The 15,880-nt window shown below is 42.6% G+C and overlaps 1 protein-coding gene across 4 annotated transcripts in view; it reads right to left on the bottom strand.

Annotated features, from left to right (window-relative positions):
- Positions 1 to 15,880, bottom strand: part of Phactr2 (phosphatase and actin regulator 2) — a 268,683-nt gene that overhangs the window by 54,091 nt on the left and 198,712 nt on the right. For 3 of the 4 annotated variants that reach the window (XM_041680164.1, XM_041680166.1, XM_041680168.1), the window contains exons 3-4: positions 9,983 to 10,063; positions 4,534 to 4,692 (exon numbers count right to left, since the gene is read on the bottom strand). In XM_041680164.1, the coding sequence (XP_041536098.1) occupies positions 4,534 to 4,692; positions 9,983 to 10,063 (240 nt within the window). The remainder of the gene's footprint in view (positions 1 to 4,533; positions 4,693 to 9,982; positions 10,064 to 15,880) is intronic. The other variant, XM_041680167.1, reaches the window with a different exon arrangement.

The raw sequence follows: 15,880 nt of genomic DNA, 5'->3' as shown, positions 1-15,880 counted from the left end.
TGAGCCATGACTATAGGCGCACAGAGTGCAGGATAAAAAAAGCTGGCTATGTCTTATCTGGCACACTTCCATAATAGTTTCGAAAAGACAGAGCAGAGATTTTACAGACAGAAGTTGTACAGAAGAAGGGAGGCCCCACGAGAGCTGGAGGGGAAGCAGGCTTTGCTCTGGGGACTGACAGTGGACTGCATCCCCACGTCTCTGTTATTTGCAATCGTGACTGAAATAAATTAGAATACAGCTCCAGTCCAAAGAACTAAGTGGTATCTCTTTTAAAATGGAGCACAATCAAAACTAAAGACAGTGACAACCCTAGTCAGCCTTTACTGACCAGGTCTTTCCTAGTGACCAAGAAGGCCATGACATACGTCATATGCCGTTACCATTTCTTCTGTTTTGTTTCTTATCCTAGTAACCATCAAGGGAGGGACTTCCCCCTTTTAAATCCCACCCTCTGTTAATCAAACCATGTGTCTAGCTGAGATAGTGATTTCAGTTACAGAAGTTCATCAATAAAACCTTCATGTTGTAAAGTTCTTCCTTGTCCTTGCCCTAGCCCTGACTTTCACCAAGTGTGGCTGTCCAGATTGACCTCTTCTACCTCTGCATGGATCTGGCCTTACAGTCCAGCCACCTCACATCTCTGAGGAGCAAATTTGTAATTCTGCTTTTCCGGTCAGGTGAGAACCTTATCCTTCAACATACAGTGCTGCCTCCAGTCCAGCGGGTATGAATCAGGGGTCCAGAGATCCTTGCACACCCTCCCCCCCCCCATGCTAGAACACAGAAGTGCAATGCCATACCTGGTTTTATGCTGAGGGTCCTAATTCAGATCCTCTTCTTTGTGTAGCAGATATCTTACCCACTGAGCCACACCCCAAGCCCCAGAAGACTACTCTTTATCATATCTCTGTGACTTCAGTTTCTATCACATGGCCTTGCATGGAGATCAAGTACAATCCTCTAGAGAGTGCTGGTTGGTGTGGCACTTGGGGTCTTGATTGTTGTTTAAATATTTCTGAGCCCAATGGGACATTTTGTGTCTTTCTGCTTGATGCTTAGTGTTGCAGAACATATAGTTAGCCAGTGTGAGACCCCAAGCTCCACCCCTAGCATAAATAATAAACTACTCCCAAACAGTCCAACTTTGTGCTTGGGAGGAAAAGGTGGACTAGCTCTCTGACAGCTGAAAGTGCCGATTCCTACACCACACACAAGCATGAGCAGTTCTTTGGAAAGTATGGAGCATTCCTCCCTAGCCTCTCAACTCTGCCATGACAGGGCTCTGTCAGTGCCTACCACTTACAACCTCGGGGTAAGTTGTGTGTGCTCAGGTGAAGACACAAAGAGTAGGATTTTCTAACTGGATTACAATTGTCTTCTATCTGAAAATCTGTATCTAATCGAATGCAATGCCTTAAAGGTTACGTCTGTTCAATGAATGGGACTGGCTGATAGTATTGGCAATCGGTAGAAAACACTCTTTACTTGTGTGTGGGTGGTAAGGAATTAGGTTCTATTTTGACTGTGAACATACGATTCAAAGGCTTTGTGCAAATTGGTGGTGGAGTAATGGAACATTGTCCTTTTAAGGGGATGTTATGAGAGCTGTCTATTCATTCTGGCTTCCCGATAGGAGTCTGGAGAACACGCTGTCCACTCCACTTGGCTCTCTCATTCATGTGTAGGGCTGAGGTCCAGTGTTAGAGCAATCCAGGACTAGGTGTGTCCTGCACCTGGTCAGAGATGCACTTCGGGTCCAGCTCCTCTCTCTCACCTGCCTGTCTTCTCCCCATCTCCCCTAGGATTTTGTTTGGAAAGATGTGGCACAGGGAAACAGCTCTGGTCTCCGCTGAGAGTTCTCTGGCTTTGGTACCGCAGCCTGCTCAGAGCTTCCTGACTATTGCCTCTGAGCCACCTGTTCTCTTTGAAGGATCTGCTTTTGGACAGAGGCCACTCTTTATTCTCTCTGTGTCCTCTGCTAGAGTTTTACTCAGGCTAGTCTTTCAGTGCTGTTTATGGAACAAGTAAGTGTTGATCAGTGTTCCTTCACCAAAGGCCTTTCCTAATCATACCATGGAAACAATGCTGAAAAACTTGGAGATTTCATGTGGTTAGATTGGAATAGAGTGTAGATATGATTTTGTGTCTCAAATTTCTAAGAACATCTACTGAGAAAGAATAGCAGGAGAATAAGAACCTAGAAGATGTTGAGGAAGAAGGTTAGTGTTGCCAAAAAGGCCCAAGGTTGCTAAACCAACTGTAGAATCAGGTTCCTTCAGAATCCCAGAAATACCCTCATAGCCTAAACCAAACCCATCTACAGAGCCAGGGTGGTGGATAGCACCTGGCATGTGCTTTGCTTTTGAATATTTTCTTAGAGTCAAAAGTGAATCAGGCTTTTTTTTTTAGAAGTAAAAGATATAGGACTAAAGAAGTAAGAAGTAATTCATATCTTTATCGATAAGCACTTTCTATTTAGTCTTATTCTCTGTGCTATTACTCATGAGTGATAATCTTTTTAGCTTCAGGAAAGGGCTCCCATTCTCAGTACTTCTCTCGGCTCATGGCACAGAGCCACGTGGAATCTGTCTACCTAAGAGGGAGCTCCAGCAGCCGCATGGTGGCACACCAGCACTCCTGGCATCTCCCTCTGCTCGTGTACTGATGCTATCACGGGATTTACTTGACTAGAAAGAACTCAATGTACTAATTGGAGGGATACGAAAACAAACCCTGTCTCAGCCATTCCTTGACCTATCAGATCTGCCATCTTTTCTGCAGAACACCAAGGCCTGCCAGTTTAACCAATATAAAACTGTCAGCAATGCTCTATCATGCTGATATGAGAAACATTTTTCCTTTCTAGTCTGGACAACCACTGAGTGGCAATGACACCCACAGGGACTAGGGACAAACCACAGATTGATAAGACATCTAACAGGTTGTTGAGACAGGAGAGTTGGAATGGAAGAAAATAAAAAAAACAGGTTTCTGTTCCCTACCCAACCAAACTCACTCCTTGCCGTTGAATCTCCTTATAATCTGTTGGCTCTCTTGTTATGTTTCAGAAATATTATCATTAAAAGTATAAGCTAATGTCCTATAATTGGTGTTAATAAACTTAACTAGATGTTTTTTCTTGGGAAGAAATTAAAGAAGGTCCTATAAAAACTATGCTTAATCTCCGAGGACAGCAAATTAAATTTCCAATAGCTTATTGAAGCTTTTAAAAGCTGATTACTGCATATGTAAAGGACCACAGGGCTTCAGTCTTCCAAAGGTGACTTTCTAGTAGCAGGGAACTTAATTAAGGCCTCCTTTTCCTCCTGCCTGCAGGAGGATCTGGATCAAGAGAAGAGATCCACTTAAAGGAATTTCTAGTTCTCAAAATATCTACCCAATGCAAGGGAATTTGACAAACCTTATAGAAATTAGGGAACATACTGGAGATGTTTCCTGAGGATCCTTTCTTATGCACATGGAAAAATTTATTCAGAAGTTTTTGGCTAAACCTTTCCCTATAGGATGTAGCAAGCAAACTAGAAGCAGGCTGAAGCAAGAAGTAGCTTCAGTGTTCAGTGAAGTCAACCAGGGAAACTGGGAGTGATGGGGCCTCTCTATCTCAGTTCCTGGCATGGTCCAGAGCCTTCTGCATAACACCGGGCTCCAGTAGTTTAGTGAATAAAGGAGTCAACATATTCTTTTGAGAAATTTGGATTTGGAAAGAGGAGAAGTTGGGTTTTGTATAAGCTAATGAATATTCTATGTTACAAAGATTTCATCAGCTCAGGGTTTCTGTAAGTATAAGGCTTGTGTGGCGTTGTGATGGATCCGCCATTCCATATTCATGAACATTCTGGGGGACCCCATTAGACATGTATTTACAGTATCTGATTCCGAGCACACTCAAGAAATGGGAGTTTTTAAAGAGAATCCTGTGAGAACCAGCATAATTGCCTATGGTATATTCTGAAACTTCCAAGCACACATGTAAATCACAGAGCAGAGGAAGTGGCATTGAAATCATGGCTCCTTAGGGAACTCCTCCTTGGCGTAGCTTAGAAATGTCTAGCCCTTAAAATACTGGGGTGGACGGGTGCATCAGTTACTTCCTGCTGCCAGAGAGCAAGTCTAGATTGAGAGAGGTTGAGCAGCTCACGTGGACCAGATACAGGGAAAAACAACATTCTGACTGCTTGTGTCTTCCACCTTGAGAGAAAGTTATGAAAAGGTCACTTCCAGGTAAATGTAAAGCCTGAAGGGTCCAGTCCTTGCGGTCAGTACCATTAATTAGCTCTCCTTATTAACACAAAAGCATAGTTACAGACAGATGTGTTTGTAACAAAGCAAATAGCATAGTTACAAACAGATGTGTCCACCCGAGGAGGCCACCTGTCTCTCCTTCCTAGCTTCCTTTCCTCTCTTCTCCCAGTTTGCAAGCCTCCTCCTCTCTGCAGGCTCTCTCTAATTCTCTACACTGGGCTGCTGGGCTGCGCTCCAGGAGATAACAGGGGATTCTCTTTATTTTACCTGTCTTATCTTCTGCCTTTTCCTCCCGAGGTGGTGTTTTCTCACTCACAGGGCCATCCCCTTCTTCGGGTTTCCCTACATTCTCCTCTTGGGTAGATTCCTCTCCGATGTGTATCATGTGCCCGTTTGAATTTTCAAAGTTAACTGTTACATCTCCATCTAAAATCGGAAAGAAACACCTCGATGTCTAACTTGATGGCTTTCTTCAAAAGTCATTTTCCCCGGTGACTAGGACTGCAGGGTCTGGGTTCCTGTTTCTGTCCCCTGGAACCAAATCACCACGTTTCCCCAGCAAATTTCTTTAAAAGGCAAGAGGTAGAAAATCTTTGGTTTCGAGGGAAAGCAACAATGAAGGGAGATTCCTGTGCCATGTTAAGACACGAGGTACTGCCTAGTGTCTTAAATCACACAGTACCCCAGACCAGCAGCGTTCCTCTGTCCTTGTGTTTAGGTTTGGTTGAAGGAAACAGTTAGGGTTTCTTTTGCATCCAGAAACTGAATGAAGGAATGATCTGAAAAATGGAACAAACATTGTAACACGTCAAAACCATGAGGTGAATGCAAATATACAAATAACATGAAATGCACTTACACGTACAGACAGCGGGTGGGATGATGGACCAGTCCCAGGCCCCAGCATCTGAGGAGCACGTGAGACAGTGTCCACGTTCTACACAGTGGCGTTTAATTGTGGGCATGTTAGAAAATATCCACACTCTACAGAGCAATCAACTGTGACCTTTTTTCAGGGAAAAGATGGCTTTAAGGCTAATTTCATTTTTTTAAAAAAACTTTCTTCATTATGAAAAGAATAAAAGCTAATTACAGCTAAAAAAATACACATCAGAAAACAAGTTAGAGAAGAATTCTAAAAAATTTACTGCTTCAAGTAGAATTCTGCACATATTCTGAATCATAAAGACTAATTTTATCTCCTGGACTGTTGTAAGTCCTGGAGGTGTTTAAAATTCAAGGATTTTTCAGAATTCAGTGGTGTTTGGAGAGATTACCCCAGTAATTATTCCCATGCATAGAAATATTTAGGAGACTCTGCTACCACCATAAAAAGAAAAATTAAGGAATCCAAGTTTTGATTTCAAACTAATTTGAAGAAATATATTAACAGAGTCATTTCTATGCAGTTTTTAAAATTAATTTCTTGGCAGTCATTAAAAAATAGAGATCATAGCTGGGCAGTGGTGGCTCATTCATGCCTTTAATTCCATCACTTGGGAGGCAGAGACAGGTTGATCATTAAGTGTGAGGCTAGCTTGGTCTATTATGTGAGTTTCAGGACAGTTAGAGCTAGACAGAAAAACCCGTCTTGAAAAAAAATTATTTCTCAAATTTTCACTGTTTTTTTTTTCATAAAATTCACAGGCCTTTTTGTCAAAATGAAAAAAAGACCATGACATTTCCATAGATAAAGTAAATAGGAATGATGCCATGTTGAAAACGAAATGGAATTGTCACTAAGTCATATGGATTCTAAGGACCTTTATTCTGATTCCTATAGAAAAGTAAAACAGACAATAACACAAGGCAATACCATTATAAATGAATCTTCACAAGTTCGATACTAGTAGATAAAACATTGGGCTTGGAGCAACTCGTTTTAAAAAGAGGAATAAGGAACAAACAATACACTGACAAAACAAAAGTATTGTAAAATGAACAGCAAAAAAATTTCACTTCTTTATACATGAATCCTTACTTTTAAAAGGATGCAGATAAATATTTTATTTGGGATTTCTGATTATAGTTAGTAGAGTCCTAAAGTCATATCAACAATAACTTAATGCTACTTTAAGTGATCATATTTTTATTAGGTTAAAAAATTTATTTTTAAAAAACTTATTTGGAAAAAAAAACAACTATAGAAAACCTTGAATATTACCACAATAGTATGCACAGCAGAAGAAAGTCACGTGGAACGGTACCTACACTGAGTCCTGAAATAAAAACAGTGCATGGAAAGACAGTGGCAGAGAAAAGAGGATTCGTAGGAAATATGAAGTTTATAAAGCCAACTAAGGATACTAAAGTGAGTGGCATCTATATCTTGAAAGCTTTCATAGAAATCTGTGCTAAGGAAGTTTTCTCGGAATTAAAATAAACTCAGTCCCTGGTATAGGAAACAATGCCAGCAAAATATAAGCCCAGTCAGAGAAGATAGTGCTGAGTCAGGCCTAGGCTCTAGGGACAGGTGAGAAACACTAGAAGAGATTGTGCCTGCAGAGGAAGGGGAACTCACCAAATCACATCCAGCTCAAAGTAAAAGCAGGGAAATCATTACACGGAGAAGATCGTGTATGGCAAAAAAAAAAAAAAAAAAAAAGTGATTCTTCGGGGGAGGGGGAATCACACTAGAATATATGGAAAGAGGATGTCAGGCAAGCAGGTGAGACACTTGCATGCCTTGAGAAAAGATGAAGGCAAAGTCGTCCATGTGGACTGAACGTGGATTAGAGCATGTGTGAGAACTTCTCAGAGGTCATTTGGTGAACTTTCAGATTGAAGCTAAGCTTGGTGTGGAAAAACACAATCTGGAAGAAGTAATAATCACAGTCAAGAGGGAGGGTACAGGACAGGGTGGGGTGAGGTCACAGCTATGGCAGCTGCAGGGACTTCAGGGGTCTATTTGGGCCACAGAACGAAGCTCATCGCTGACATGCCCTGTCAGGAGTTTCAGTGATACCAAGGAGACAGAGGCCATGAGTGCGTCTTCACTGACGGAGGGAGGCTGTCAGAGAACGGCAGCATCCAGTCTCTCAGACAGGATTCTCAAGGTAATTGTTTTGGGGGAAGGTGACAGCTAAAATGAGAAAATAGAAAACTACTTTTTCTAGCGTTTGGCTAAAAACTGGGAGATTTCCAACGGGCATCCTTGGGCACTTTCAACCATTAGCAATTCTGGTATTTTAGATGAAAACTGTGCCAAAGTACAAAGTAAAATTCAACCAACTAGCAGTCTCCACCAAAACTCCGAGTTTGGAAATGCATCTGGCCCGTAAGCTCTACCATCAATTCTAATAACAAGTTTCAACCATGATTTCCCCCTTTTCTTTTTAATGAGATTTTATTTTTAATTTTCAATTCTGTGTATGTGTGTATCTACATGCAGATATGTGCACTTGCATGCAAAAAAACCAGAAGAGGGCATCAGAGTTCTTGGAGATGCAGTTACAGGCAGTTGTGAGCCTTTAATGAGAGTGCTGGGAACGAAATTCATATCCTCTGCAAGAGCAGTAAGCACTCATAACTGATGAGCAATCCCTCCAGCTCCCCTTTCCTTTCTTTAAAACATTTTCAAATACGGGATACTGAACAAATGAATGTGTCACTCCATAAAGCTGATTGCACAGGGTTCAGTTGCTCATTCAGCATGCCTATCTCCTGCATGCATGCCTACCTCCTGCATGCCTACCTCCCCGCATACCTACCTCCTGCATGCATGCCTACCTTCTGCATGCCTACCTCCTACATGCCTACCTCCTGCATGCCTACCTCCTGCATGCATGCCTCCTGCATGCATGCCTACCTCCTGCATGTCTACCTCCTGCATGCCTATCTCCTACATGCCTACCTCCTGCATGCCTACCTTCTGCATGCCTACCTCCTGCATGCCTACCTTCTGCATGCCTACCTCCTGCATGTCTACCTCCTGCATGTCTACCTCCTTTATGCCTACCTCTTGCATGCCTACCTCCTGCATGCCTACCTCCTGCATGACTACCTCCTGCATGCCTACCTCTCGCATGCCTACCTCCTGCGTGCCTACCTTCCCGCAAGCCTACCTCCTGCATGCATGCCTACCTTCTGCATGCCTACCTCCTGCATGTCTACCTCCTGCATGTCTACCTCCTTAATGCCTACCTCTTGCATGCCTATCTCCTGCATGCCTACCTCCTGCATGCCTACCTCCTGCATGCCTACCTCCCGCATGCCTACCTCCTGCATGCCTACCTTCCCGCAAGCCTACCTCCTGCATGCATGCCTACCTTCTGCATGCCTACCTCTGGCATGCCTACCTCATGTATGCCTCCTGCTAGGAAGGGGAAGTGTGAGCACTTTTCATTTTTAAAGCTCCGAGGCAGGAAACAAATAACTTCAAGGAAATAGCATATTGAAAAATACAAAAAGGTCATTGGCAAAGATGAGTGGGAAAATTTTTACAAGTCAGAAATGGAAGGAAAATTTCTAGAATTGTGATGGCTTGCTCAATCAAAATAATATTATTCCATTTAGATTTTCCTCACTCCTTTTGAAGCAGCTATGCAATTCTTAGCTGCACACTGGGATTATTCTGGTATTGGAAAAAACATGACATTTTAACTAATATACAATGTATGCCCCAAACTGTTATATTCTTTATAAGGAACATATATGATCTATCTATCTATCTATCTATCTATCTATCTATCTATCTATCTATCTATCTATCCATCCATCTATCATCTATCTATCTATCTATCTATCATCTATCTATCTTCTATCAAGCTATAGAGAGGGAAGTATTATTATTTAAATTTCAAATCAATATTATTTCATTTCTTCCCATAAAGTCTCAATAATAATAATTCCCGAGGAAACTTGGGGGAATGAGGAGAAGAATGAGATAAATCACCAGCATTGTAGCAAAATACCCTTTAGTTTTAACAGTGGTAGGAGCAAAGAAAATATTATGGACTTATTTATTTGGCAAAATAACCAGTGCGGGTGTCTGCTTCGAGGGTCAGTCTTAATTTCTACATAATACTTGTCTTTTCTAATCAACTTCCCTCCTTCACAGGATAGAGGTAACAGGGAAGAGGGAAGGAAAGAGAAAAACAAAATGAAACAAACAAACAAAAAACTCCTGGAGAGAATTGTCCTTAACAAGGTGAGAGGCAAGAAGATTAAGAGAAACACAAGAGGAACAGATTTCTTGGGAGAAAGCAGAAGGCAGATTGAGTCATTCAGTCATGCTTTATTGATCTGTGAACACGGGTGAGTCTCTCAGACAACGCGAGGGATAAAGCTGCTGCTATCTCTTTTATTGGCAGAGTTTAGGAACAAGCAAGGCGCAAACAAACTCAAACTGAACTCGCTCAATCGATGGGGTTTAACTTGATTAGAAGAGTAAAGCTTGAGGTTGCGGGGGAAGGAGGCAGGCAAGCATCGTGACCTGTATCTCTAGCTACTGGCGCTGAAGCCTGAAGAGCACAAAGTTAATAAAGCAACCTCTGGAGAAGGATTGACCAGAAAAGTCACCATAACACCTCAGGTTTCCATAACACCTCAGGTTCTTGGCCACCCACAGAGACATCCCAGGTCGAGGCAAGATTCCGGGCATACACTCCTGGCTGCTTTATCTGACAGTGACCATGGTCACTTTAAATCCCGAAAGAAAATAACAAAGCAAAGAATGAAGAATCCATTAGTTTAAATGTAAGATGGATTTTCTCACCTTGATCAGGCAGTTCTTTAAGCAGGCCCCTTCTTATCAGCTCCTCTCTACTCTGTCTGGTGGAGATCTTCCTCTCTAACACTGAAAAAGAATAAGCACAAGTATGAATCAAGTCATTGCTTAGCAAAATTATCAACAGTATTCAAAGTACTTAAGCACATTTATTCTGTCCACATGAAGATTCAAAGCCCCGTTTGGTTTTATGCCCACCGAGAACACTTGTCTACACAGTACTGTTAGCACAGTAAGGACACAAGGAGTCCATGCATGACTGAGGCCCAGTCACTGTATCTGGCCAGGATGATCATGTCTGAAAAGGAACCCAGACATTTTACCGTATACCGGCTATGGAGCACAGAGGCCACTCGGTGTTTTTTCTCTGATAATAGTGCCTTCTGAAATGCATGCCGACACAGGCCTTTGCAGTGAGATATCCAGGTATGCAACAGGAGAGAGTCATATGAAGTGATTTCATCTCTGTGTTTTCAGCATAAGTGATTCCTGGATTTTATACACATGCATAGACCATGTACGTATAGATAATGTTCATGTATACACACACACGGTCTGTGCATGTGTATAAAAGGTGTGTATGTATAGAAGTGAGGCTGTCGACGGGAAAAGGGGATTAATAGGAGGAGGGACTGGTGGGAAAGGAGATGGTAGCAGGCATAGGAAGAATATACAATATAGACTTGTATGACAATATCCTTATTTAACAGTGTCTGGTAGAATGAAAACACACAGTAAAAAGAGAAGAATAGAAGCAAGAAGGCTGGAAAGCCAGATAAGTGTGGGGATTTTCACAAGATTTAATGTTAGTTCTTTTCAAAAGCCTTTAAAATTACATCAATCAATCAATTCATTAATTTGTGACTGCATATGTGCACATACCTCCACACATGCTACGCGTGTATATGTAGATGTCAGGGGACACTTTCGGGAGTCAGTTCTGCCATATGGGTCCCAGGAATTCAATTCAGTTCATCACGTGTTGTGGCAGGTGTCTTTAAGCCATCTGCTAAGCCATCTCACCATACCTAAATTAGTTCTTTTTTAAAATTACAATTTAATTTTTTAATTATTATTTATTTTATGTGTACAGATGCCTGAGGAGCCAGAAGAAGGTGTTGGATCCTCTGGGACTGGAGTTATAGACAAAAGTTGTAAGCTACTGTGTGTATGGGAATTAAACCTGGGTCCTCTGAAAGAGCAGTAATGCTCTTAACCATTGAGACGTCTGTCTAGCCCTCCTAAATTAGTTCTTAATGCCAAAAAAATCTAAACAACAAACAAATACAACACAAAACAAAAAGCCCCAAATCATAAACAACCCACAATGTTCCTGTAAACATTTTATCTAAATCCTGATAAAAAGGGATAACGTTTACTGGTTTCTTGTTTGATGTTTATTTATTTTGTTTTTTTTTCCCCTTTCACGCCATCAACTCAAAAGTTTAACACAATGGATCTCTGTAAATTTTTCTTTCTTCGGTCATACACTCTAGAGGTTCTGGTACATCCCTTGACAAACCTTAGGGAGGATGAAGAAGGGAATTAAGAACGGGCAGTTTTTTGAACCAAGTCAAGGGAAGGGAATCTCTACACGGATTCTTTCTTTCTTTGGAAGGAATCTGTATTTCTGATATCACTTAGGATGGCGCTTCAGAGCTGAAGGCAGGACCTCCGTGGTACTGAGCCTGCATATCTGAATTCTAGTAGCTACCAGCTGCACTTCCCACTTGAGGGCCCAGTAGGTGGAGGAGGATGAACGGTAGACATTGACCTTGGTTGACTACACGAATGTCTTCTGTGAGTGTCTACTGAAGGCAAGAGCTCTTAGGATAGCAGTACTTAGCCTCTTTTGAAGAAACAGGGGTTCCCCCTTTCTTTATAACTAGGAATTGTGTGCTGCTTTTTTAAATCCTGGTTACTAGAAAAGCCAGAGTGAAACTTGACACAACGCAGACCACAAGCGACATTTCATATTTTCTCCTTTATACAACCTGAACTCAGTTTCATTCTATGCATAGTATATGTGCTCTTTGTTCTAAGTTGTCAGCTTTTTGGAATAGAGATATAAACAAAGAAGAAAACGAATGAATGAGTGAATGGTTAAAAGAAAGAAAAAAAGATGACAAAGAACCCATTTATTGTTCTAGTGGAGACACATCTTCCTTCCCATCTCCAGCCCTGGTCTCCACTCTCAATTCCAGAAACCAGTATCCACAGCTCACAGAAAGGCTGGTGATTGCAGTGAACCAGGTTAACTAGGTGTGGCACAGATGAGTTCTTTTCTGGGAATTCATTAAAGAGCACTGTTCTTTAAGTGAAGTGTCAGTAGGTTTAGACTCTCCTCGAGGGAGAGAAGAGAGGTCCAAAGACTAACACCCCAAGGCCGCAGCAACTACCAGGCGCCAGATTCTTCACAATCAAACCACCCCAACTCACTGTCAATCCAAGACACAGCCACTTGCACCGCCTACCTTCTGCCCGGCCACCCCTTGCTAATAGGAAACAGAACTTTTCAACAACTACTACTTCTGTAACAGTGCCTTCAATGTCACGTGATTTTTCAGGAGTCCCGGGTACTGGTCCCAGAACACTGGCAACAAGTCAAGTGATGCTGGGTGGCCTACATCAAGTTTTGGGCTTCTAATCTATCATCTATAAAATGAGAGGCAAGACTCAGTCAGTGGTCACTAAATCAAATACTGTGGGATTCTGTGTCAACAATGAAGGCCACTCCAAAATTCCTGTCTTTGTAGATCTTTAAAGACCTTTATTCTTTACTAAGAATTTTCTTTCTTCGTCTGAGAGACTAGAACATAACTCACTCACACATGGGCTTTTCTACTGCAGATCCCAGTCCACTCTTTAGTCTGAGTTTTGAGTTTTTGTTGGTTTAATTCTAAGTTAAACCTTGGCTTAAACAAGTCTCCTTTCTTTCTTCCTTGTATAACAAAAATTCTTCCCATTTCTTCCCATGAATTCCGTGAAGCTCCGTGCCGGCTCCTACCAGCAATCAAAACCAACAGTTCTGTTCTTTTTCTCTGCCTCATAAATGGGCCCTGATAGGAAAATACCATTCGCTGTTTGCTTGGTCTTTGGCTGAGAGCATTTTAAACACATAATGTAGATAGCTGTGTGAGGGCCAATGTGGGCAAGCTTCAGGCTGCTGGGTATGGAAGGTATGTTGTTGGACACAAAATTCCAAGCCCTGCTCTCCCTGAAGTACAAGAATCTTATTCTTCACCTTTTAAAATATTTGCCTTGTGTTTATACAGTGTCTGTGTGTTTGCGGAGCCGGTCCACTGGACGTTTTTCATGGACTCTGAGGGGTTTTACATTGGAACGGACTTGAGAGGTCATTTTAGTTCAGCATGCCACATAGGGCAGGAGCATCATGGGAATGTTCTTGATGCTTGTTCGCCTGTTTTTCAATCATTGGAGGCAAAAATACATGCCTCTGAGGCCCATTCAGCTCTGCATGAGCCTTATCTTTAAGGAGAAATTTCCCAGGTAGCCCCCAGATCTCTCTCCCTGGGACTTCTGCATGTGACTCAAACCCAAGCCCTAGTTGTCACTGGACTGTAGGAAGCCACGTGTGAACAGAGGGCAGAAAGACTCTGTTCCACAGTGCTCACCAGGAGCAAGAGAGACCCCTGAAATCACCAGAGGTCTAGCTCCCAGGACCACATCAGGGACTTGGGGATTGAAGATCACACTAATGTGTACAAGAAGGAAAATACAGTGTGTGTGTGTGTGTGTGTGTGTGTGTGTGTGTATAGGGTTGTTAGTCCCACAACTATATCATAACCACACATTGCCAGGAGATGAGGGGGGCAGGATATTGGATACAGTTCCCAAGTCTATCCATGAAAAGCACTGATGCCAGTTCAGTTAACAAATGGGCCACGAGCGCTCTCTTTTATCCTGATTGCAAAAGCACAAGCGACTCACGACGCCAAGATCAAACAAATACACAATTTCTGTGTCACTTTCCGCCCTGGGTAAATTAATATTTTGACATTTCCACCCTGATCACAATAGCACACCTTCTCATTCTCTCTTGGATGTGAAAGAAACATTACCTGTGACTTTCCTGATTTTGCAGATCTCCTATTATTTTCCAGTATTTTTTTTTTAAAAAACTGGTCTTTCAAGGACATACAGGGACTGCTCATCTCTCTTTGGATAGCATCTCAGCTTCCTAGTATGGGTCTCTGCCGTGATCCTGGGAATGTCCAACTACACAGACTTCCATACCCGATGCTTCCCCCCAGAGACTGCTTAGCTCAGTAGTACTACCCTGTCTTCATCGGGATTCCACTCCCTAGTTCAGTGCACCCTGTCACGGCCTTCATGTTATGATCAAGGGTCATCTCACCTGAAGCCCCTGGTGAACAGCTTGCGCCCGCCCATTCCCTTTCCCCAGTCATCTCAACAAAAACCAAACTGTTGTGCTCGATGTTATGTTTCCAGTGGTGACACACTGGTTACTGCCACTCAAAATATACGTACATTTTGTTGAAAGTATGATTTAGAGAGAAAACAGTCTTTTCCTGGTCCTAGTCTTGTTTTCTGTCCCTTTTCATTTTCCAGTCAAGGAGAAAGCAAGCGAGGCTCATGGCACAGCCTCAAGAAACAAGGGTGTTCTGTCTCCTCTAGCCTTTCCGCTTTGGCTGGGCCAGGCTAAGGGGGAAACTTTCCACTTTAGTCCTATGGATCATGTGAAAAAGGCTCTGTATGAAGTAGAGAAGGGAGCCCACAGTGTGTGGACAGACACCAGCAGCTTGCAGGGTGTAGCACAGGATTGGCCAGGCTCCTTATAAATTATAAATGATTTATGATGTCCTTCTGGGCACGGCGTGACAGACATGGAGTCTGCATTCAAGTGAGGCCAGAGCATAGGCCACCAGCTCCTTTCAGGGGCTACTTGGCCAAGATTTCCTGTTACTCTGGAAGTATATGGGAGAGAGAACTGTGTGTCAACAAGTCACTTATGTTTCCAGTTGGCAGAGAAAGAAGGTCCTAATCCTGGATTCTAACCCCACTTAACGACTGAAGAAAATAGAAGTGCAAACAGGAGACCCCAATAACCGTGCCTTGTTATCTTCTCGGTTCTGAGTCATGAATGGTCTTGCTGTAAACCTGAGACAGAAAGACAGAAAGCATTTGTCCTGTGTTGGAAGTCTTCTATAAGAGCTGGCTTGGCTTGGCTTCTCTTCAGTAACAGAGAGGGGAAATAGGATGGTGGAAAATGGCCTCCTTTCTGAAAGACCCTTCATGAAGACGAAAGTAGCTAGCCTGTTTAAAGAAGTAACTACCTATGCTATTCAATGACACAGTCGCAAAAACCTTCCAAAGCATCTTAAGCATGTAAAGTAGAGTAAGAAATCCAACCTCCCCACCTAAAAACTCACAGGGGCCTGGATATTTTCTTGTTTGTCCAATTATGCCACTCCTCCCCTGCACTCAAAATTCAGAGCTCAGAAGGGGCTCATCTCCTTGGAATGGGAGCTGTCTTCAACCACTGTCCATAGGAGTCACATTCATCCTGCTTCCCCCTCCCTCCCTCCCCTTCATCTCCCCTCACCAAAACTAAGGTCCAGCTTTACCTATCATTTTCTAAGCATCTTTATTCTCTCCAGCGCCATTCCTGTAGTTACTGTTTCTTCTTTCTACACCATATGGGTTCCCTAATCTCTCTGTGGTGAAATCAGTCCTCAAGTTTTCAAGCCATTTCCAAAGGGCGCCCTGTGCAGGGCCCTCTCACCACCTCAGATACTTTCAACAAACTTCTTGGTGCTTAGGTCTTTTCACCGACAAGATGGTGTGATAGCTGCTGTTCTTTAGGTTCCTTTGGAGGCAATGGCTTACACCAAGCAAAGAGCA

Source organism: Microtus oregoni, unplaced genomic scaffold, assembly GCF_018167655.1.
Source record: "Microtus oregoni isolate MIOR12 unplaced genomic scaffold, Mior012 000033F_ref0000390, whole genome shotgun sequence".
Lineage (NCBI taxonomy): Eukaryota > Metazoa > Chordata > Mammalia > Rodentia > Cricetidae > Microtus > Microtus oregoni.
This window is presented reverse-complemented; position numbering and strand designations above follow the sequence as displayed.